The sequence below is a fragment of the Heterodontus francisci genome, chromosome 18 (genome assembly GCF_036365525.1).
Source record: "Heterodontus francisci isolate sHetFra1 chromosome 18, sHetFra1.hap1, whole genome shotgun sequence".
NCBI classification, from domain to species: Eukaryota; Metazoa; Chordata; class Chondrichthyes; order Heterodontiformes; family Heterodontidae; genus Heterodontus; species Heterodontus francisci.
In genome coordinates, this window is record NC_090388.1 from 50479581 (window position 1) to 50502467 (window position 22887).

The window sequence follows — 22887 nt, forward strand, 5'->3', positions numbered from 1 at the left end:
TGGTCGATGCCGGGTGGTCGTCCAGTTTCATTCCTTTTCTTCGACTTTGTAGCAACTGAGTGGCTTGGTCGGCCATTTCAAAGGGCATCTAAGAGTCAACCACTTTGCTGTGGGTCTGGATCACATCTGGCCAGACCATATAAATGGCAGATTTCCTTCCCTAAAGGACATTAGTGAACCAGATGGGTTTTTACAACCGATGGACAATGGTTTCATGATCACCACTTGACCAGATTTTTAATTCCAGATTTATTAATTGAATTCAAATTCTACCATCTGCCATGGTGGGATTCGACCAATGTCCTCAGAGCATTAGCCTGGGGCTCTGTTACTAGTCCAGTGACATTACTAGATCTGGGTTACTAATCTAGTGATATTACCACTACGCCACCGCCTCCCCCATCCCTGTCAATGCTACATTTCCTGCAAATAGAAAGGGGTCCATGCTTTACACTGGTACAGTTCCTATAAATACAAAGAAGGCACCAACTTGTTACTTGAACATTAAGTAAATGGGATGCTGCCTGTCACTGGCACAGTTCCTGTAAATACTAAGTCTTACAGCCTACCCCTAGTAAACAGGTTCCCAAACTGTTACTGCCACAGTGATAAAGATTTGAAGGCAAAATAATTGCAGGGCTATGGGAGAGAATGGGGAAAAGGGACTAATTGGACAGCTCTTTCAAAGAGCTGGCACTGGCACAACTCTTATGTTGTATCATTCTATGATTCAACGTGTTAGAAGGGTTTCCGGCCTGTCACTACTACAGTTCCTGTATACAGAGGGGGCTCTGCCTGTCACTGGGGTAGTCCCTGTAAATATGGGGTTGACTGTCATTGGTGCAGTTCCCGTCAATAGAAAAGGTCCAGGCTTGTCACTGGCAGTTCCTAAAAATCGGGAGTCCCAGCTTGTCACTAGTACAGTTCCTGCAAATAGAAGTCCCCACCTGTAATTGCCACAGTTTCTGTAAGTATTATGGATCGGCCCTGTCACTGGTACAGTTATTACAGATAAAGCCACTGCTCCAGTTCCGGTAAATAGAAGGGGTTCAGACCTGTCATTGGAACAATTGTGTTAATACAGTGGGTCCCAGCCTGCCGTTTCCGTAGTTAAGTGCTGCTAATTGTCGGTTTAACAGGCTCCCTGGCCATGTCAGATAAGAGGACACGGGACTGTACCCAAACCATTTACCCCGTCATTGTCGGTGTCCCCCAGGCAAATGGCCTGCGTGAACAGGTTTCCGCTGAAATCCAGCGCCACTCTCTCCACATAACTGACAGACCTCATGGCGCCGGGCAAACTCGGCAATGTTTGCTATGCTAGCGGCTCTCGCTCAGATCCCGGGAACGGCTCCTGCTCGGTGCTCGCGCTCAGTCCGCTGGAACGGCTCTAGCTCGAGCGCGGTGGTTTCCGGCCATCTCCATGGTTACAGTCGGTCACGACACCGTCAATCAGATTTTTACAGCACTACCGGTGTGGAATACGCAGGCGTCAAAGCAAGTGTAGGTGAAATTGATATTTTAAACGTTAGGAATTGCAGTGAAAGGTGGGTTGAGAAGTATGGGACGGGATGAAGTCATTTTGTTTTGTATATAATGGTGTTGTGTCAGCGTGGATAAAGAGCACATGGCTGGTTGGCCAACCTCGGTGCAGGATAAAAATTGCTGCTGAATTGGAGAGTAAATTCCTCATTGTGGGTTTGTGAGGGACGAATGGGGAGATTCTTTAGAGGCCTGGGATAACGGGAAGAAAATCCAGTGAAGGGTTAAGAAAGTTACCTTGGTGAATTGATATCTGCTGTCTGAGAAAGAGTTCAAGCCAAGAATAACAATGCTGGGATTGGCAGTTATCCTGTCTTTTGTGCCAGACGCAAAAGCAGAGCCTCGCCCTACTTGGATATAAGTATGTGCCTCCCTTTTGGAGATGATATAACTAAAATTTCCCATTTGACTTGACCTTTCCAAATTGATTTTTTTTTTTAAAAAACCTAAAATAACATTTTTGAATTTAGAAGAATAAGAGGTGACTTAATTGAAACATAAGATCCTGAGGGGTCTTAACAGTGTGGATGTGGAAATGATGTTTCCCTTTGTGGGAGAATTCAGAACGAGGGGTCACTGTTAAAAATAAGGGGCCACCCATTTAAGGCAGAGATGAGAAATTTTTCTCCAGAGGGTCATGAGTCTTTGGAACTCTCTTCCTCAAAAGGCAGTAGAAGCAGAGACTGAATATTTTTAAGGCAGAGGTAGATAGATTCTTGATGAGCAAGGGTTTGAAAGGTTATCTGGGGTAGGCAGGAATCTGGAGTAATCAGTTCATCCATGAACTTGTTGAATGGCGGAGCAGGCTTGAGGGGCCTAGTGGCCTACTCCTCCTAATTCTTATGTATAACATCCAAGGGTATAACTCAGCAATTCAAATCAAAAATTCCACAAAGGCATCCAGCAAACTCCTAGATTCCACATGTTGCTGTTTGAGTCATTAGGTATGGTTGGCATCCTTCCATCTATGAAAGAATATGGACATGCAGCAAACAATCCAATGAGGTGGGGCGTCTTTTGTTGCTACACTTTTGCTGATGGCTGTGAAGGCCAGTCCTTGAGAGGCAGGTTCTGCCACAAGTGCTGTAGGTGAAGTGGCCAAGTGACGCTCTGAATTGTTGTTTATGACATTGGTGCCTGTGTCAAGCTGCTGTAGCAACTGGTCATCGTGGTAGTGCACACCAGTCCATAGGATGTGTCGCCGTTTCCCTCTTTCACCAGCTCGTGACTCCCAGGTGCGATAGTCAACATTTAAAGCCTTCATGTCACACTTGCAAACATCCTTGAAGCAGAGTATTGGGTGCCCCACTGGGATCGATTAGGTATGAATATGTATAAATAGGGTCATGGGAAAGTGTGGCCAAAAATTTTTAAGTGAAGTTGTCCACTGTTCCACTGAATTGTTGTCTCTGTTCGCAAGTTAAACAGTAGTGATATAGATGCCAAACCTGCAATAACAACATCTAATGACTTTACAAGGTGAGGAAACAGCAGTTTTTTACCAATTATGTTTTATGATTACAGACAGCCTTGAGCAATGCTTTGAACAGATTTTTATCACATTGACAATGTTACAGTGAGCCACACTTATGCTTAGAAGTATTTATCTTTCTACATTCTCCTGCCAACACTTAACATCTTTATTTTGCCATAAATGACACATTTCGATTAATAGCCATGTTTTGCAAAGAGTTAGATCTGTGCTGCTAAGAAATCAAAATATAAAAAGAATTAAATTTAAGGTATATGTGAAAGGGAGAGCTGGAACTTACAAAATAATAAGAAATGTGAACCCTTGCAACCTTATATTGAGCACAGGTTAGATAGCCCTTTTTATTAACTTACCTAGTTGTTTCTGTCTTCCTTTCCTTCTCTCTGCTTTGTTTCATGATTCCGTTCTTTAGCTTTTTATCTTTTTTCTACTTCCCCTTTACTCATTTCCTCAATTATTTCTCTTTACTCTTCTGATTTGGGCTTAATTACATATGCAAACAAGCCCAGCAAAAATATGCAGAGTGGCAAACAAAATGACAATGATATGCACTGAACTCTGGTTCCATAAAGGCAAAAGTACAGAAAATGTTGTAAGTTAGGGTGCAGTTCAAGGATCAGAGCTCCAGAACAAAGCAGAAGGCTGTTTGAGGGTAAGGAGGTCCCTTGTAGAGGAAAATTATTGGTTGTATTGGAAAATGGAATATCCTATGGGTAAGTTTTGTAATTTTTCAGAATTTCATTTTCATATTATTTTGGAAGTATGTAGTAGAGTGGGTATGGAAGCAACTTGATTGCTTAAATGACTGAAAAACATTCAGGAACCTGATTGGTTGCTTTTTCATGAATAGGAAGTTTTCAGAGTAAGCATAAAGGCGGTTTAAATTTTTTGGTAGTTATATGTTTATGAATGGTTTGAGCCAATCAGTACGCTCTGGGCTTTAAGTGTACATTGTTTAATTGAATGTTGGACCTAGTTCTGGGAAAATAATGTTACAATAACGTTATCTAAGTTCTCTCCCACACCTCTACAGTTAAGTCCCCTTTTCTTTCCTCCTTTTTTGTAAAGCAACTAATTCATTCTGGCGTAGAGTTCCACAGCTGCCAGCAGCCCTTCAGTACCCTCATTTATGAGCCTGACCATTGAATGTTAGTTTATTCAACAGTAGAGGTATTACAGTTGTTACGACTGACCGCTCAAGACAAAGCCCCCAATCAAAATATATAATTCAGTCCCACCCCTCCACAGATTGCCTAACATATTTTAAACTTTCCAAATTAAAGAAAACCACAACCAAATTGACCATCTATTAACCCCCGAATGAGGCGAACCAAACCAAGTGTCCTTAAAACAACAAATTAACTGTTTAATTAGAAAAAAACTAAATTCTTAAATACTACTGAGATATAAACAACATTTAAAATAGAAAAATTAGTGTCCTTGCAGATTTACGCTCCTGCCGAAGTGGAATCTTCCAATGTGGAACTGTTCAATGTTGCTTGAAGTCCTCACAGCATCCGATGGGGAGAAAAAAAAATGTCCTACATCCAAAACTGCAATTTCTCTTTCGTCTAGCAATGACCTCAACCGATCAACAACTCATAAACATTTTAATGAATCAATTTGGCTTTAGAATTTTGAGGGATAAAAGATTGTCACAGTCTAACTTCCCTTCCTTCAGTTTAAATTATCAGAGATCTCAGTTCCGTTCATGCTGGTCCAGTTGTCTGTCTGTGTCAAAAGCTAGTTTCAAACATCTATCGGCAACATTGTAGCTTTGTCCTTGTTCTCCGAATGGCTGTATTGTACGGCAACAAGAATGCACATTTGAAGCTGGCTGTATCCTACGGCAACAAGAATGCATTCTTTGACTCAGTCCCTGGAGCTTGCTGCCTTAAAGCAGTACTGATCCTTTTCCAACCTTAAAGGCACACCGCATACTTCCCGGAAAAAAAACTACAGGATCATAACAGGATCGGCGGCACAGTGGCGCAGTGGTTAGCACCGCAGCCTCACAGCTCCAGGGACCCGGGTTCGATTCCGGGTACTGCCTGTGTGGAGTTTGCAAGTTCTCCCTGTGTCTGCGTGGGTTTTCTCCGGGTGCTCCGGTTTCCTCCCACAAGCCAAAAGACTTGCAGGTTGATAGGTAAATTGGCCATTATAAATTGTCACTAGTATAGGTAGGTGGTAGGGAAATATAGGGACAGGTGGGGATGTTTGGTAGGAATATGGGATTAGTGTAGGATTAGTATAAATGGGTGGTTGATGTTCGGCACAGACTCGGTGGGCCGAAGGGCCTGTTTCAGTGCTGTATCTCTAATCAACACAGTCTAGGCCAGTGCTGTCCACACCCAATGCCTATACACACGTTCCAGCATAGGTCACTAGAAAATAATAAGGAGCAGAAGGACCCTTCCTAATTTTCCACTCTTCCGCAGCTTGAATTCAATGTCCAATGGGACTGTCCACACAGTTGGGATTTGCTGACTAAAACCAGGCTAGGAATTGCATATGGGTCCTTCCTATTCCATAAAGCTCAGTAGGAGAGTATACGATATATTTATCCACGGAACCATTGTAGAAAGCTTGATCCTTTGCCTAATATTTGCTCAAGCTTTGAGATTTCCTATTTTCATCTTAAAAATTCAAAGTTAGTCTATCCTCGATGCTTTTCCTCCTCTGTCTTTCCCACCCACATCTGTGACTCTTCTGACACCCTCCACTACTTTAACAGTTTCCTGGCCCTAACTGTCTCTTTTTGACCTTAGACACTCAGTCGCTCTACAACTCCACCCAAAACCAGGACGGCCTGCGGACCCTCCACTTCTTCCTTGAATGGACGCCCAACCAGTCCCCATCCAGCACCACCCTCCTCCAGTTGGCTGAAGTTCTTACTTCAGAAAGTTGTGAGGTTTATGTCTCACTCCAGAGACTTGAGCACATAAATCTAGGCTGGTACTCCATTGCAGTACTGAGGGAATGCAGCATTGTCGAAGATGGTATCTTTTGGATGAGATGTTAAACCGAGGCCCTGTCTGCTCTCTCAAGTGGATGTAAAGATCTCATGACAGTATTTTTAAGAAGAGCAGGGGCATTATCCCTGATGTCCTAGTTAAGCAACATATGTTTTTTTTAAAATTCTGATCATTATCACATTGCTGTTCATGGAAGCTTGCTGTGTGCAAATTGGCTGCCATGTTTCTACATTACAAGAGTGGTTACACTTCACAAGGACTTCATTGGCTGTAAAAGGCTTTTGGACATCCTTAAGTCATGAAAGGTGCTATATGAATGCAAGTCGTTCTTTCTGTCTCATTGAAACAACTCTTTTGGCTCCACTCACTTCCTCTAAATGAAAGGTCTTGCTATGGGATCCTGTAAGACCCCTATGTATACCTGACTTTTTGTGGGGAAAAGTGGAACATTCTTTGCTCAGTCCTAAATAGGTCCTCTCCCTCACCTCTTTCTCTGGTACTTTGATGACTGCATCCATGCCATTTCCTGCTCTCGCTCCGCACTGGAAAAACTCATTAACGTCTGATTTTCACCCTTCCCTTGCCTTCATGTTGTTCATCTGTGACACTTCCCTTCCTCAACTTCTTTATCTCCATTCCTGGGTATAGGCTGTCAACCAATATCTTATGAACCCACTGACTCCTGCAGCCAGCTTGATTAAACTTCCACTTTATTTCCTGTAAGGCCAGTTTCTTTGTCTCTATTGCATCTGTTCTGACAATGCCACGTTCGACACTAGTGCTTCTTTTTCTCTCAACTGAGGATTCCCCACCATCCATGGTTGACTGGCCCTTGACCGTGTCTGTCCCATTTCCTGCACTTCTGCCCTCACGCCTTCCCTTCCCTACCAGAACCTTGGGGTGCCCTTATCCTTGCTTCCCACACCACTGGCCTCCATATTCAACAGATCATTCTCTGCTTTTTCCACCAAACACTCTTCCAATCCCCTCCACTTCTGGCATTCTAAAGGGACTGTTCCCTCTGTGGATACCCTGGTCCACACTTCAGTCACCCCCAGTGCATGCCACATTCTCATGCAAGTACAAGAGATGTAACACCTGCCTATCACCTCCTCCCGTCCCTTTGGACATCAGTATGTCCCAACCTTTCGCCATTTAAAAAATACTCTGCTTTTCTGTTTTTCTACCAAAGTGGATAACTTCACACTATATTCCATCTGCCATGTTCTTACCCGTTCATGTAGCCTGCCTTAGTGCCCTTGAATCATACCTTACAGACAATGTCCCTGACCTCACCATCCCCGAATATGTCCTGCCCCACCAGCAGGACAGACCCACCAGAGGTGGCAGCACAGTGGTATACAGCCGGGAGGGAGTTGCCCTGGGAGTCCTCAACATTGACTCTAGACCCCATGAAGTCTTATGGCATCAGGTCAAACATGGGCAAGGAAGCCTCCTGCTGATTACCACCTACTGCCCCTCTCCCACCCTGAGCTGATGAATTAGTGCTTCTCTATGTTGAACACCAATTGGAAGAAGCACTGAGGGTAGCAAGGGCACAGAATGTATTCTGGGTGGGGGACTTCAATTTCCATCACCAAGAGTGGCTCGGAAGCACCACTACTGACAAGGCTGGCTGAGTCCTAAAGGACATAGCTGCTAGACTAGGTCTGCGGCAGGTGGTGAGGGAACCAACAAGAGGGAAAACCTACTTAACCTCGTCCTCACCAATCTACCTGTTGCAGATGCATCTGTCCGTGACAGTATTGGCAGGAGTGACCACCGCACAGTCCTTGTGGAGACAAAGCCCCGTCTTCAAATTGAGGATACCCACCATCGTGTTGCATGCGACTACCACCGTGCTAAATGGGATAGATTTCAAACAGATGTCGCAACTCAAAACTGGACATCCATGAGGCACAGTGGGTTATCAGCAGCAGCAGAATTGTATTCAACAACATGTAACCTCATGGTCCAGCATATCCCCCACTCTACCATTACCATCAAGCCAGGGGACCAACCCTGGTTCAATGAAGAGTGTCAGAAGGCATGCCAGAGCAGTACGAGGCATACCTAAAAGTGAGATGTCAGCCTCGTGAAGTTACAACACCGGAGTACTTGCATGCCAAACAGTGGAAGCAGCACGTGATGGTCAGGGCTAAGCGACCCCACAACCAACGGATGAGATCTAAGCTCTGCAGTCCTGCCACATTCAGTCGTGAATGGTGGTGGACAATTAAACAACTAACTGGAGGAGAAGGCTCCACAAATATCCCCATCCTTACCAATGCGGGAGCTCAGCACATCAGTGCAAAAAGCAAGGCTGAGGCACTTGCATCCATCTTCAGCTAGAAGTGCCGAATGGATGATTCATCTCAGTCTCCTCCTGAGGTCCCCAGCATCATAGATGCCAGTCTTCAACCAATCCGAGTCACTCCACGTTATATCAAGAAACAGCTGAAGGCACTGGATATTGCAATGGCTATGGGCCCTGACAACATTCTGGCAACAGTACTGAAGATTTGTGCTCCAGAACTAGCCGCGCTGCTAGCCAAGCTGTTCCAGTACAGCTACAACACTGGTATGCACCTGGCAATGTAGAAAATTGCCCAAGTATGCCCTGTACACAAAAAGCAGGACAAATCCAACCCAACCAATTACCATCCTATCGGTCTACTCTCGATCATCAGCAAAGTGATAGGTGTTGTCGACAGTCCTATCAAGCGGCGCTTGCTCAGCAATAACCTGCTCACTGATGCTCAGTTTGGGTTCCACCAGGGCCACTCAGCTCCTGACCTCATGACAGCTTTGTTCCAAACATGGATAAAAGAGCTGAACTCCAGAGATGAGGTGAGAGTGACTGTCCTGGACATCAAGGCAGCATTTGATCAAGTGTGGCATCAAGGAGCCCTGGCAAAACTGGAGTCATACCTAGCACAAAAGAAGATGGTTGTGATTGTTGGAGGTCACTCATCTTGGACCCAGGACGTCTCTGCAGGAGTTCCTCACGGTAGTGTCCTAGGCCCAACCATCTTCAGCTGCTTCAGCGATGACCTTCCCTCGATCATAAGATCAGAAGTGTGGATGTTCGCTGATGATTGGTGCTGAACATTGCACATTCGTGACTCCTCAGATAATGAAGTAGCCCATGTCCAGATGCAGCAAGTCCTGCACGACATCCAGGCTTGGGCTGATAGTGGCAAGTAACATATGCACCACCCAGGTGATAACCATCTCAAACAAAAGAGAATCTAACCATCTCTGCTTAATGTTCAATGGCATTACCCTAACATCCTGGGCATTACCATTGACCAGAAACTGAACTGGACCAGCCACACACATGCTGTGGCTACAAGAGCAGGTCAGAGGCTGGGAATTTGCAGCGAGTAACTCACCTCCTAACTCCCCAATGCCTGTCCACCATCTACAAGGGACAAGTCAGGAGTGTGATAGAATACTCTCCATTGCCTGGATGGGTGCAGCTGCAACAACACTCAAAGCTCGACGCCATCCAGTACAAAGCAGCCTGCTTGATTGTCACCCCATCCACCACCTTCAACATTCACTCCCTTCAACGATACACAGTGGCAGCAGTGTGTACCATCTACAAGATGCACCACAGCAACACACCAAGACTCCTTCAACAGCACCTAGAAGGACAAGGGCAGCAGATGCATGGGAACACCACCACCTGCAAGTTCCCCTACAAGCCACACACCATCCTGACTTGCAACTATATCACTGTTGCTGGGTCAAAATCCTGGAACTCCCTTCCTAAAAGAACTGTTGGTGTACCTACACCCCAAGGACTGCAGCGGTTCGAGAAGGCAGCTCACTGCCACCTTCTCAAGGGCAATTCGGGATGGGCAATAAATGCTGGCCTAGCCAGTGACGTCCACATCCCAGGAATGAATCAAACAAAACCTCCTTGCATCTTCCTCACAACACACATTCCCACCTAGTTTTCTCATCGGCAAATTTGGAAATATTACATTTGGTCCCCACATCCAAATCATTTATATAGATTGTGAACAGCTGTGGCCCCAGCACGAATCCTTGCAGTACCCAACTCGTCACAGCCCGTAATCCTGAGAATGACCCATTTATTCCTAATCTCTGTTTTCTGTCTGTTAACCAATTCTCAATCCATACCAGTACACTACCCCCCAATCCCATGTGCTCTAATTTTGTTTACTAACCTCCTCTGTGGGACCTTATCAAAAGCAACTTTGTTAGTTGCTATAAAATGTGACAAGCAAGGTGTCAATGGGTTTAGAAGATTGTGGGGTTTTTTTCATGCATGTATATACAAGGTATTGTCTCTCCGCCCCTGATCACACTAAATAACACCTCACTGGAAGTGATTAGCAAATTCTGCTGCCTTGGGTCCACAGTGACAGACAATCTGTCCCTTAATGCAGAGCCTGATACACGCATAGGGAAAGCAGCTACCACATTTGGCCGACTCTCAAAATGCGCATGGGATAACACCAAGCTGATGGTTTATAAGGCCGGTGTTCTCAGCACTTTGTGTATGGTTCTGAAACATGGGCGACTTACAGCTACCAGGTAAAGAAGCTCAATAATTTCCATCTTCGCTGTCTGCAGCGCATAATGGGTATATCCTGGCAGAACAAAATCACAAATTTGGCAGTCCTCTCAAAGGCAGAGCTCCTAAGTGTTGGCAGTAATCAAACCGATGTGGCTTCGGTGGATTGGACACGTCCACAGGATGGAAGACGTTCACACACCCAAGGACCTTCTGTATGGTGAGGTAGCCGGGGCCAGATGACCAGTGGGGCGCCCAAAGCTCCGCTTCAAGGATGCTTGCAAGCGTGACATGAAGGCCCTAAATGTTGACTATCGCACCTGGAAGCCACGAGCTGGCGAAAGAGGGAAATGGTGACCCGTCCTATGGACTGGTGTGCACTACCACGATGACCAGTTGCTACAGCAGCTCGGCAATAGGCGCCAACATCAAAAACAACAACTCTCAGCACCACTTGGCAGCTTCACATGCAGCACTTGTGGCAGAACCTGTCATATGAATGGAATGCAAGTAGACCTATTTCTAGCCCTTTATTTCATATTTTCAGTATTCACTGCTTATGTTTTTAGTTCTCCTGTGGTTTGGAAATTGGTTAAGCTTTCATGTGATAGACAAGGGGTTGTGAGAAAGGTGCAATGTTCTATTTGGAAGTCTTTCTGATGTATCATGAAATCACTTTCTGGGGGAAGAGACAAAACATGGGATGTGAAAAAGGAAAATGTTTAAGTTTATTGAGTATAGTGCTGAGAACTGGACCCTGACAAGGGCATAGAAGCAGAGTCTAGATGCTTTCAGGATGTACTTTACAAGGATGATATTGGTTATCATTTAGGAGGACAGTGTTACGACCAGGTAAAAAAGATGTCTATGGGTCCCTCTCCACCTTCACCTGGTCTTACCATAACAGTGTTTAATTTTAAACACACTGTTTGTTTTTAGCACCCCTTGGTGAATCCTTGTTCACCGATTTCCAATTATAAGGCAAAGAAATCAGCACAAACAGGCTTTATTAGGTTTAAAGGAGAAAAGTTGAAATTTCTTAAACTTAAACTCTAATTCGGTTGACGCCTACGGATGCATGACGTGCCCATGCTAGCATGCATACGAGATACACACATGCAAATAGAGGCAGAAAAGAGCAGAAGAAATAAAATGGAAAAGTTTGAGACAATATCTGAAGAGTTTTTGTTATGGGTCTTCAAGCTCACTGTAGAGTCCTTGATTGTAGGTGGATCTTGTTTTCATTGGGGCCAAGTATTCTTCTTAAACCTTGTTCACTGTAGCAGACTTTTCTCTCTTGGGGTTCATGTGTCTTCAGTGGATTCAGAGGTTTGTGAGAAAGAGATGGGAGCAGGCAGACAGAAGAGGCTGTGGCGAGCCAGCCAGGAGAGAGCTTCTCAGTCCAGGGATATTCTGCTTTCTGCCCAAACTGTTTGTACAAATTCAAAAAATTCAAGTTGCCCAGCAGGTTAGTCATGTGACAAGCTGGTTTGACCATGTCCGTTTGTGTATACGGCCATCTCAGCAGTGTACCTGGAATGCGAGCTCCTCCACCTTCAATGCCTGGTGATCAAAAATCCATTGTGGGTTGAATGGGTCAGGGCATGGCTGCTTTGTCCTTCCAAATACTGTCTATAAATATGCAAATGTCTTTTCCAGTCACAGCTGATCTGTTAAACAAGTCCTTTCTTCACTCCAGTAACAGTTTAAAATCAATGTTCATGACAAAATTAATGTGCCTCATTCTTGGCAGGTGGGGGCCTAACATGACAACAGAATCATCCATATTTAAGTAATGAAGAGTGATCTCCCTGCAGTGCCAAAGTGTCTTATATAAATGCAAGTTCCTATATCACTTTTTATGACTTCATGTCCCAAACTGCTTCACAACCTTTGAAATCTAGGCACCGTCATAATATAGAGAATTGCAGTAGCCAATTTGTTGTCCAGCAAACCCCCACCAGCCAAGACTGAGGCACAAATTATTTTGCCACATGAACAGAAACTTAAAATTGCAAACCCTGAGTGGAAGGACATTTGCGTAATACCAGACAATGTTGAAACAATGGGGGCCCTAGCAGTTGCTTCCCAATACACAGAAGTGGTCAGACCAGTTTTAGCCACATGACTATGGCTGTTGCAGAGAAGTTGCACTTCCCACAAAGGATTTTTGAAGAGACTGTTCCATATCAGGAGCAAGTCACATGACTAGCTTGCTGGGCAACTTGGGAGTTTTTCTTAAATTTGAACGGCCAAACAAAGGAATTTGGGGCAGACTGCCATGTGCTGTCCTGGAACTAAGAACATCTCCTCTGCCTGCTTATTTCTCGGAACTAAAAGCATTGAAGACACATGAAACTCAAAGAGAGAAAGGTTTGCCACGTGAACAAAGTTTTAAGATTACTGGGCCCCAACGAAACGCAAGATATAACTTCAATCAAGCACTACAGTGAACTCGAGAAACAGTAACAAGATATTGCCTCAAACTGTTCTACTTATCTTTTCTGTCCCTATTTTTCATGGTTAAATCGCGTGTGCATGCTACTGTGAGCACGTCGTATATCTGTAGGCGTGAACCATATTAGAATTAAGTTTAAAGTTTAAACCAAAGAAAGCCTGTTTGTGCTCATTTATTTGTCTTATAATTGGAAAGTTGTGAACAAGGAATCCCAAAGGGAGAACTTTAAACACAGGTGTGTGTAGAATTAAACCCTGTTACAATACGACCAGGTGAAGACAGCAAGCGAGCCCTAGACACATTGCTTACCTGGTCGTAACATTGTGCATAGAAACCACAACAAATAACCAGATGAAACAAATAATCAGATACTTGGTTTTTGTGATGCTGACCAAGGCACCAGAGAACTTGCCCGCTCTTCTTCAAAATAATGACACAGGTTTTTTTACATCCACCTGAGAGGACAGATGGGGCCATAGTTTAATATCTCATCCAAAAAATAGCACCTCTGAGTGCAGCACTCCCTCCATACTGCACTGAAGTATGAGCCTGGATTATGTGCTCAAATCCTGGAGTGGGTCTTGAGCCTATGATCTTCTGATTCAGGCAAGAACTGATGACCTTCATCACTGACTCTCCAATCCAATGATATGGTCTTTTCTTATTCACCCGATTAGATGTCAGCCTTGGTTCAGTGGTAGCACTCTTGCTTGAAGTGCTTGACAGAAAAAATAAACTTGAATTTATATAGCACCTTTCTGAACCTCAAGGCATCTCAAAGCAGTTTACACACAATCAAATACTTGTATAGTGTAGTCACTGTTGTAATATGGGGTACATAGCAGCCAAATGGCTCGAACAAAATGGCTTTTTTTTCGTAATGTTGATCTTAAAAACCTGTTAGGTTTCTTGTGGAGCTTCTCTGTTCCACTGGAAATAGCCTCAGTATATCCAGTATTTCTTCCCTTCTACATATTTTCATATACTTATCATGCTGGTGAATCTACATTGTATACTCTGTTGTTAATGTCCTTTCCAAATCTGCATACTCTACATTAACTGTGGATTAACCATTACCTGCCTTTATCATTGCCTCTTTACACTTGTACTCTGCACCCTATTTATAATACCCCAAATGCTGGTGGTCTTTTTAATGATTTTATCATCCATAGTTGCCTGATTATGAGTTACGATTAAGGCCCTACCAAATTCACAGTCATGAAAAATGTGTCGTGGTCTGTGAAATTTTGGGTCCTTTGTGAAATCGTCCATTTTACGAACTTTACACATTTTACTGATTGATACAAGGCTCAACTCGCTCATTGATAGATGAAGGAGGGCTTTTAGTGTAGTTTTGAGAGTAGCAATCTCAAGTGTTAGCAGACAAGTCAGAATGAGCAAATCAAAAACAGCCACAACCATTACTGCAGCATATCAAGTGAAAGAATTTGGAAGCCAAATTCTGCATGCCTATGGTGGAATACTGTTTTGTACAAACTGCAATGTTTTGTTGGATGACACATGGTGGTTCAGCGCCACTTCGAATCCGGAAGCCATCGCAGCAGAGTGTATCTGACACAGGACTGCTGGAAAATGAACACACAAAAAAATGATTTCATCTCTTTAAGAAATTGACAGAGCTCAGAAAATCGTCAGTTTGTTATAATGAAACTTGTGGATGCTTTTGCAAGCGCCAGGATACCATTGGAAAAATCTGATCATCCAAAGTTGCAGGTATTCATTCAACGTAATGTGCAAAATGGTGGTTACTTGCCAAGTGCAAATAAACTAAGACAAAACTACCCACCAAAGGTTTTTGCTACACATTACGAGGAGATGAACTCTGTGGAATGAAGAATCCCCCACCTTGCAAGGCTAGCACGGCGCTATCTGACAATTTGAACAAACTGTGGACATGGAGAGAGCTGTGTCTAAACACGGATTGGTGTTCACAGTTTAGAGATTGTGATCGAATGAAGAAAGACAGTTGCAGTTTACTCCATGCTCACATTCAACAATGATTTCAGTGAGTAAAGAATGTGGCCTGTTTCTAGTCAGCTTTTTACAATAGTTTTTGAGTATACAATAAATGCCATTTGAAACCAGAAACCTCCTTTGTGTTTGTTTTTGTTTTAAATGGATCATTCTCATGGTTTGTTGCGACACCGTGAAATTTATAATTTAAATGTGAGATCGTGTATTCACCATTATTAAAATGCCGCAACTGTGAAATTTGTAAAATTTGACCGTGAATTTGGTAGGGCCTTAGTTATGATTATTCATGAGTTCAGTCAACCAGGACACTAGAAGGCCTGGAAGTTGTCTCATTTATGGCACAGAAGGAGGCCACACGACTGGGGATCTGTAAACTAAAGCACTACTTTGTAATTAATTCTGCACAAGGGTTCTGTTACCCTTAATTATAATTGTTTAAAAAATGTTTGCACTTGATCATAACCTGATAAAGTACAGAAAGAGTAAAAGCAAAATACTGCAGAAATAAAAACAGTGCTGGAAATACTCGGCAGGTCTGGCAGCATCTGTAGAGAGAGAAGCAGAGTTAACGTTTCAGGACAGTGACCTTTCATCAGAACTGAACTACAGAAAGGTGCTGCTTTGCAAATTGAAGATACCTATACTGTGGATTTTATAAACTCGTACAGTTTTTTTTAGAGATACAGCACTGAAACAGGCCCGTTGGCCCACCGAGTCTGTGCCGACCATCAACCGCCCATTTATACTAATCCTATACTAATCCCATATTCCTACCACATCCCCACCTGTCCCTATATTTCCCTACCACCTACCTATACTAGGGGCAATTTATAATGGCCAATTAACCTATCAACCTGCAAGTCTTTGGCATGTGGGAGGAAACCGGAGCCCCCGGAGGAAACCCACGCAGACACAGGGAGAACTTGCAAACTCCACACAGGCAGTACCCAGAATTGAACCCGGGTCGCTGGAGCTGTGAGGCTGCGGCGCTAACCACTGTGCCACTGTGCAGCCCCATTCTTTAAACTACCTTTGTTTCAGATTGCCGGTATCTGTAATTTCAGTTTAACAAAAAAAAAATCCAGAATGAGGTGTGTGGGGGGATAATGGAATCAAGACTGCAAACTTCTGCAGAAAGTGGTCTTATTCCCTTACCCGAGACTAAAAGGCACTTCACTGGGTGGGGAGCTCACCAGCTTTGAGATTTATTATGGGGAGAATGCGGCCTGAGTAAGGCCTGCAGAATATTTCCAGCATATTCTGTTTTTATTTATCTGAGTGCGACATGGTTTGGTTTTGTCTTTTGAGTTAAGGATTCGATTGAGTATAAAGGTGAGTGAATCAAGTTCTCAAGCAGAGAATTCAGCTGAATCTGCAGTGGAGAATGTTCTAGAGCCAGAGGAGAGCCATGTGCTGGAGGCGGGCAGGTAGGCGTTATCTTTTGCAGCTTTTTTTCTCTCTGGAAAGTTCTGTGACCCGCCTCCCATTTATCATAATCGCAGACGGTTGAGAGTTTCGGCAACGTTCAGGCTGTCTGTAGAAATCCAGCGTGTTATACCCATCCCTGTATCTAAACTAAAATCATTTTGTGAAACCATCTGTTTTGGGCAGAACGATGACTGCAGGAGAAGAGAAGGCCGAGCAGCAAATACCTATCGAGGGGGAAGATATCAGCCCCAAGAAAGATGGAGGAGTTCTGAAGGTAAGAGCCGGAATAAGCCGCCAACAATCCTACTGCTCAAACAATGGGGTGAAATCACTGTTAACTCATAAATCCTTACCAGCTTTGACTAAAGTAAATATCTGGATGTAGCTGTTTTTGGAAAGCAACATACTGCAGGAGGCTGTCTCTAGGTCACCATATATTTTAACGAAAGCGTGAGTTATATTTCAGACCAATTTGCCAGTGTTTATAAAATGGTTGATTCAAGCGTATGGAATTGGGTGCAATGAGCTGCCCCACACCCAGATATTGACCTGTAATTAATTATAAGCCGCCCTTGTACTATATTTCCTTCGGTTCCCTGGGAGGGATTGTATGTAGTGTTGAGCTGGTTACATCGCAGCAAGGCGCCACTGCAGAGCCTTCAGCGGGATCTGTCCCGGCGAATTACTGTGGGTTCAGCACGATTGGCCCCACTCCACGCCGACATCGTCCTGCAGCACTGTAGATACCGGCACCTCTCCACAATGTCCCATACAAGAGTTTACTGGAAGCTGCTTACGGGTCCTAGCGCCCATGTTTCTTTTTCCTCCCCATTTGAATCCCAGGAATCTAGTTAAATAGGTTTTCCAACCACTGGCAATACCTTACTTCAGATAGTGAAAGGGTTTTTACTAAATATTATAATAAAACTTAACACGTTTTAACACGAGTGAATTTTGAAACAGGGAAACGTGCTGAAAACCAGTTGGTCAGGATTGCAGCATCAGGTGATCATTGGTAACTCTGATACATTGATATTAACTTTATGGCAGTTGACGGAAGGACTTCGAGTTGCACATGCTGTCACAGGCCTGAAATCTTTGTATTGCGATCTCCCTACATTAAGTTTTTTAAAAAAGCTTCACTTTTTCCTGCTATCCCAGGTGCTCATCCAAAGCAATATGCAGTAGGAAGAAAGTTTTCCCATTCCAGGTACTGGGTGCCTGCAACTTCCAGATTAGGTGCAACATAAGTTAAATATAGGCTAAAGCTCTATCTACAATTTCCCAACAAGCCCAGATTGCAGACAAGGGTAGAGTATGCCTCAACAAATATTTAGAGCAAAGCTTACCATCTTCTCCAAACTGGGGTTTTTATATCCATACATAGCTCAATAGTTCATAGCCTTAGTACCCTGTATAGTGAGTTCCTGAAGTCAATTGTGTAAGTGTCGAAAGTCAGCCTTGTAGAATCTTCTGCCACAGTCAGGCTATTTTGGTTTCAGGTCTGTGCTGGTACTCTGCACGAGACACCAAATCTCAGTCTTGCTCCCTTATATTACACTTAAAAAAATTTTCATTTACCTATCTGATTCCATTTATTAAAAAAGACTCTTGACTCTACTTTAATAACTTTTACTCTGTTTAATTATTTTTGTGAATTTTGGATCTCTGCTTCAGCTACCTTACAACCATTCATAATTTCGAAGACCTACATCAGGCCATTCCTTAGTTTTTCTTAAAGCTGAAAAGTCTCTCTTTGTAACTATAACCTAATCCTTGGTAATATCTAAATGAATTTGCAGAGTTTTTTTCCATTGCTTGTTTAGCCCTCGGGAGCATAGACTTCTATCCCCAGGGATTGAGGGAGAGTCTTCCAGAATAATTCTTGTTTTCTGGTGTCTGATAACTGATCTAAAACAAAAAAGGGGGAAGAGGAAGAAAAAAACAAACATTCAGAGCTCACTAGTGGAAGGATTTAATCAGTGTAAATGAGGAAAAGTTATGGGACCTTGTGGTACAGTGGATTGGTTCCTTTCTGTCCTTTCACCTTTTTTGGGCCCAGATTGACCACGCTTAATTGGGTGTAAGGATCTTGTGCAAAATGAGTTTAGGAAATCTCAACCAAGTTTGGAGCAAATTCCACAATGCAAAATTGTCTGTGAAACAGTCAACCTTGGTAATTCTGTAAGGATGGCTTTTCTAATCCAGAAAGCCAGTTGAAGAATAGAACCAGAGCCAATCTTTACGCATTTTTATATTTATTTACAAAGTTACACGTTGCAAGCATACACCTCCTAACCCAACAACTGCAGTTTTACTCCATGTCTAGTTATAGGAGCTCAAGTAAATATCCAGTTAATGCCCACCACCTGCATACAGTTGTAACACGATTAATATACATTTAACAATGGCGTGTGAGACAAATAGAAACTGTGCAATGAATTCTGGTTATCAAGAGTGCCAGACGCTGACTCTGGTGTCTAATTTTTTTTTTTTATTAGTGTTCCATTCCTGGAGATGGGCATCCTTACTTTGACCAGCTCAAAAATTCAATCAAATCTATTGTCTTAAAAGCCACTTTCTGTTGTGATGTACAAAATCTGATAGAGAATAATTGGAGCATGAGGGGAGAAAAGTAATTAGACATGTTCTTATAATTTTAATAGGATGTAGTTAAAATCCTTCAGACCCTTAATTTGCAGTCAGTCATTTATCACTTTGGATGATTTGTACCCTTAATCTTAAAAACCATGTTTAACCATTAATCTTTCCTTCCTTTTTCTCTTACAGCTGATAAAAAAGGAAGGCACTGGTAATGAGACCCCAATGACAGGAGATAAGGTCTCCGTCCACTATACTGGAGTGCTGTTAGATGGAACTAAGTTTGACTCAAGTAGAGACCGAGATGATTATTTCACATTTGACCTTGGCAAAGGTAAGATTCTTTTGATAGAAGTGTCCCTTGAATTTTCCTGCCCTTAGAATCGCAAGGGCCAGAATTCTCTAAGCTTCTTCCACTGCACTGCTGGAACTGCACCAGAAATGCATTGGAAAGCCTAATTTGCATATGACTGTTCAAAATGAACACCAGAGGCAGATGGAGATAACTGGTTTTGTTTAATGAACATTTTTGCAGTTTTTATTTTGGGTGGGGGAAGACTTGCATGGTGGATATGCAGGCTTTTCAGACTTTACTGTTTTAAGTTATGATTATTGTTTTTGGTTACAACCTGAATCTTGTACAATTCTTGATCCAAGCTGCTTCTAGCAGGAAAGTGTCACGTAAAAACTGACATCTCCAAATGGGCATGGGAGAGTCACCTTGTTAGAGAAACTTCCAAGCCAGTTTGTGAAAACACAGATTAGGATGCTTTGGAGGAGATTGTGGCAAGCAATAAACAGAGCTTAACGTCAGCTCTCCAACACACACGCCATTAAAATGCTATATATTTCCTAATAAAAAAGGATCTTAAAATTCCATGTTTTCCTGACTAACATAAGATGACCCTTGAGGACATACAACACTTTTTTTCGAACAAGCATCTCTTAGTAAAACAGACAACTGATTATTCGCATCAACCCATTTTATTTTCAAAATTTCTTTCCAACATTTCTTTTATCAATCCTCAACCTCTTTTCTGCAACACTTTTTGTTGAATGGACATTGTCCCAGAGAGAATGATTATCAATATAGCATTCTATAGGAAACCCTTTCTCCAATTGCCTCTTATACAAGAGTTCCTTTAAAATGCTCAATAAATACTTACCCATATATATCACATATCAGAGCAAGTGTCTCAGCAGCTAAAGTGCTTTTAAATATCCTCTTTATTTTCTTCGATTCCCAGGCTAACGGACAGCATTTATAATTTCTTCCCATCAAAAATATAATGAAACCTGCTGCGCTCGAATAACCATCAGGAAGATTAGCCTGTGAGACGTCACTAAAAATGACCAATTTCATTTCTTCTGGGTCACCCAATGCTGGAAACTTGTGTACATTTGTCAAAACTCACTCTCTTCAATGTCTTATTTGCTTTCGACACTTCCCCAAAAGTAGTATGTTTCAGCATGGTGTTCAATTCTAATACATCATAGCAAGCATCTGGCCTAGTTTGTGTGCACAACTAGTTCAACTGCCTAATTAAGCTCCTTAACTGGTCTACTTCTTCCTTGGTTGCAGAGTCTTCCTTTTGTGAGGTTCTAGCCCAATTTATTGGGAGCCTATTAACAAACATTCTCTAGGTAAGACTGTTGATTTAGGGTTACCCCCAACTTAGTCTGCCTAATATTCAACCCTATATATTTAAAAGCTCCCGAAACCTAACTTCCAATTTTAAATTCCTACAGAACTTTATCTACCACAAATTTCTCATGCCTCAGATTCCACAGAAAATCATCCATGCATCAAGAAAATGCTTGCTAGTTTATCTTTATAACACCAATAAAACATTGCCAGATCCACCTTTATTTGAATACAAATCAGCTTTTAGTAGGACGGACACAACTGAAAATACCATACCCTAGATCCATTGTTTAGTCCATAAACACACTTGTTTAGCTTCCATAATTTCCCTTCTATATCTCCAGCTGCTTTTGGTGACTTTAAAAATACTTCCCTTTGAAATTTCTCGCCTTGCAAAAGTGCTGCTTTGATGTCAATGGACTTGCATTCCCATGAGTGTCGCTAAAAAGGGCTAGGAAAATCCTCAAACTTGCTTTTCCTGCTGTTGGAGAGTCCACTCAAATGTCCTGGTTGTCCAGTTATGCCTCAAATCCCCGAGCTACAAGTCTGGCCTTAGTTTTATACATACGATTGGGAAGTACTTTCTCTGTACAGATCCATCAACGGGCCAATGTTGGTTGGCATCCTTTCTCAGTTTACCATTCTAACTTGTTAGTAGCCACTAGAGATTCTCTATCGTAAGGGCTCCTACTTCTTGTGGTGCCCCTTGCCTGCTGTCTGGTCCTTGCTCTATTGAAACCATGTCCCCTACTAGAGTTCCTATCCCTTTCTGGACTAAAACTACTCTACCTCCTTCAACCAGACTTGATTTCACAAGTTCATGGCCTTTTCCTTGAACTATGACCATCTTCAGGCCCACTGTCTGAACTTAAGAGTTATCCAGCACAGAAACAGGCTCTTCGGCCCATAGTGTCTGTGCCGGCCATCAAGCACCTTTCCGTTCTAATCCCATTTTCCAGCACTTGGACTGTAGCCTTGTATGCTATGGCGTTTCAAGTGCTCATCTAAATACTTCTTAAATGTTGAGGGTTTCTGCCTCTACCACCCCTTCAGGCAGTGTGCTGCAGATTCCAACCACCCTCTGGGTGAAAGATATTTTCCACAAATCCCCTCTAAACCTCCTGCCCCTTACCTTAAATCTATTTCCCCTGGTTATTGACTTCTCTGCTATATGCCTTCCTAACCACCTTATCTAACTGTGCTGCTGTCTTCAGTGATCTATGGACAAGTACACCAAGGTCCCGCTGACCCTCTCTATTTCCAGCCGTTGTATATTCCCTCACCTTGTTGATCTTCCCAAAATGCATTCTCACACTTCTCCGGATTAAATTCCATTTGCCACTGCTCTGCCCATCTTACACTAAGAACTGAATTTTACTCCGCCCCAGCAGGTCGGATGGTGACGTGGGGACAGTGTAAAATTGTGTGGGAGGCCTTCCCACCTCTGGCCAACTTTACCGCAGTTGAGGGGCGGGGGGGGGGGGGGCGGTGGTGGAGAAACGGCCTGCCCGCCCGAGGCCAATCAAGGCCCTTAAGTGGCCACTTAAGGGCCCTCACCCACCTCCACAGGTATTTTATCTGTGGCAAGTGGACGTGCTGGGACCGCGAAAGGCCACCCAGTGATAGCTGTTGGCTTTTCCGCGCGCCAGTGGGGGGAGGGGGGGGTGCCCAATTGATGCCCCTGACAAAAACGACTACCCTTGCCAGCACGACTGATTTTTCTCCTTTGCCCCCCCAGCAAGGCAACCCCAACATACCTTCAGTCCTGGCTCCATGGCATCCTCCTCGGTCAGCTAGGCTACAGTCCCAGCAATGGCCACCTCTCTCGGTGCTGCTGGGACTAAGAGCTGCCAGCTTGCTGATTGGCTGGCCGCTCAGTGAGGCGGGACCTCCTCCCTCAAGTGAGTGGAATTCCCACCCCAGGGACAATTAAAGCCTGTGGATCCGTAAAATGTGGGGTCGGATCCCCAGGCTAGGTGGAAGTAGGTTTGCCACCAACTTTTACATCAGTGGCAAAGACCTGTCTGCCTACGGTAATATCCAACCCTACGTTTTCTAGTTTTCCACATTTTCATTTCCTTCTGCCAATCTATAGGTCTGATACCCTGTCCGTTGTCTTGCACAGCCAATGTTTGTATTTCCCTATGGCCTTTCTTAGAATGGTGGCATCCTTCCATTTACTAGTTCCTTCTGGCATGTCAC

At 43.4% G+C, this 22887-nt stretch overlaps 2 protein-coding genes across 11 annotated transcripts in view; one reads left to right on the top strand and one right to left on the bottom strand.

Annotated features, from left to right (window-relative positions):
• Positions 1-1444, bottom strand: part of itfg2 (integrin alpha FG-GAP repeat containing 2) — a 131601-nt gene extending 130157 nt beyond the window's left edge. For 2 of the 5 annotated variants that reach the window (XM_068050713.1, XM_068050714.1), the window contains exon 1: positions 1193-1442. In XM_068050713.1, the coding sequence (XP_067906814.1) occupies positions 1193-1288 (96 nt within the window). In that variant the 5' untranslated portion in view covers positions 1289-1442. Of the gene's footprint in view, positions 1-1055; positions 1161-1192 lie in introns of those variants that run through there. The other 3 variants (XM_068050715.1, XM_068050716.1, XM_068050717.1) reach the window with 3 other exon arrangements.
• LOC137379623 (peptidyl-prolyl cis-trans isomerase FKBP4-like) overlaps positions 873-22887 on the top strand; it is a 55238-nt gene continuing 33223 nt past the window's right edge. For 2 of the 6 annotated variants that reach the window (XM_068050706.1, XM_068050707.1), the window contains exons 1-4: positions 1294-1547; positions 2971-3021; positions 16623-16713; positions 19230-19374. In XM_068050706.1, coding sequence (XP_067906807.1) covers positions 1309-1547; positions 2971-3021; positions 16623-16713; positions 19230-19374 — 526 coding nt within the window. In that variant the 5' untranslated portion in view covers positions 1294-1308. Of the gene's footprint in view, positions 968-1293; positions 1548-2962; positions 3022-16622; positions 16714-19229; positions 19375-22887 lie in introns of those variants that run through there. The other 4 variants (XM_068050709.1, XM_068050712.1, XM_068050710.1 and 1 more) reach the window with 4 other exon arrangements.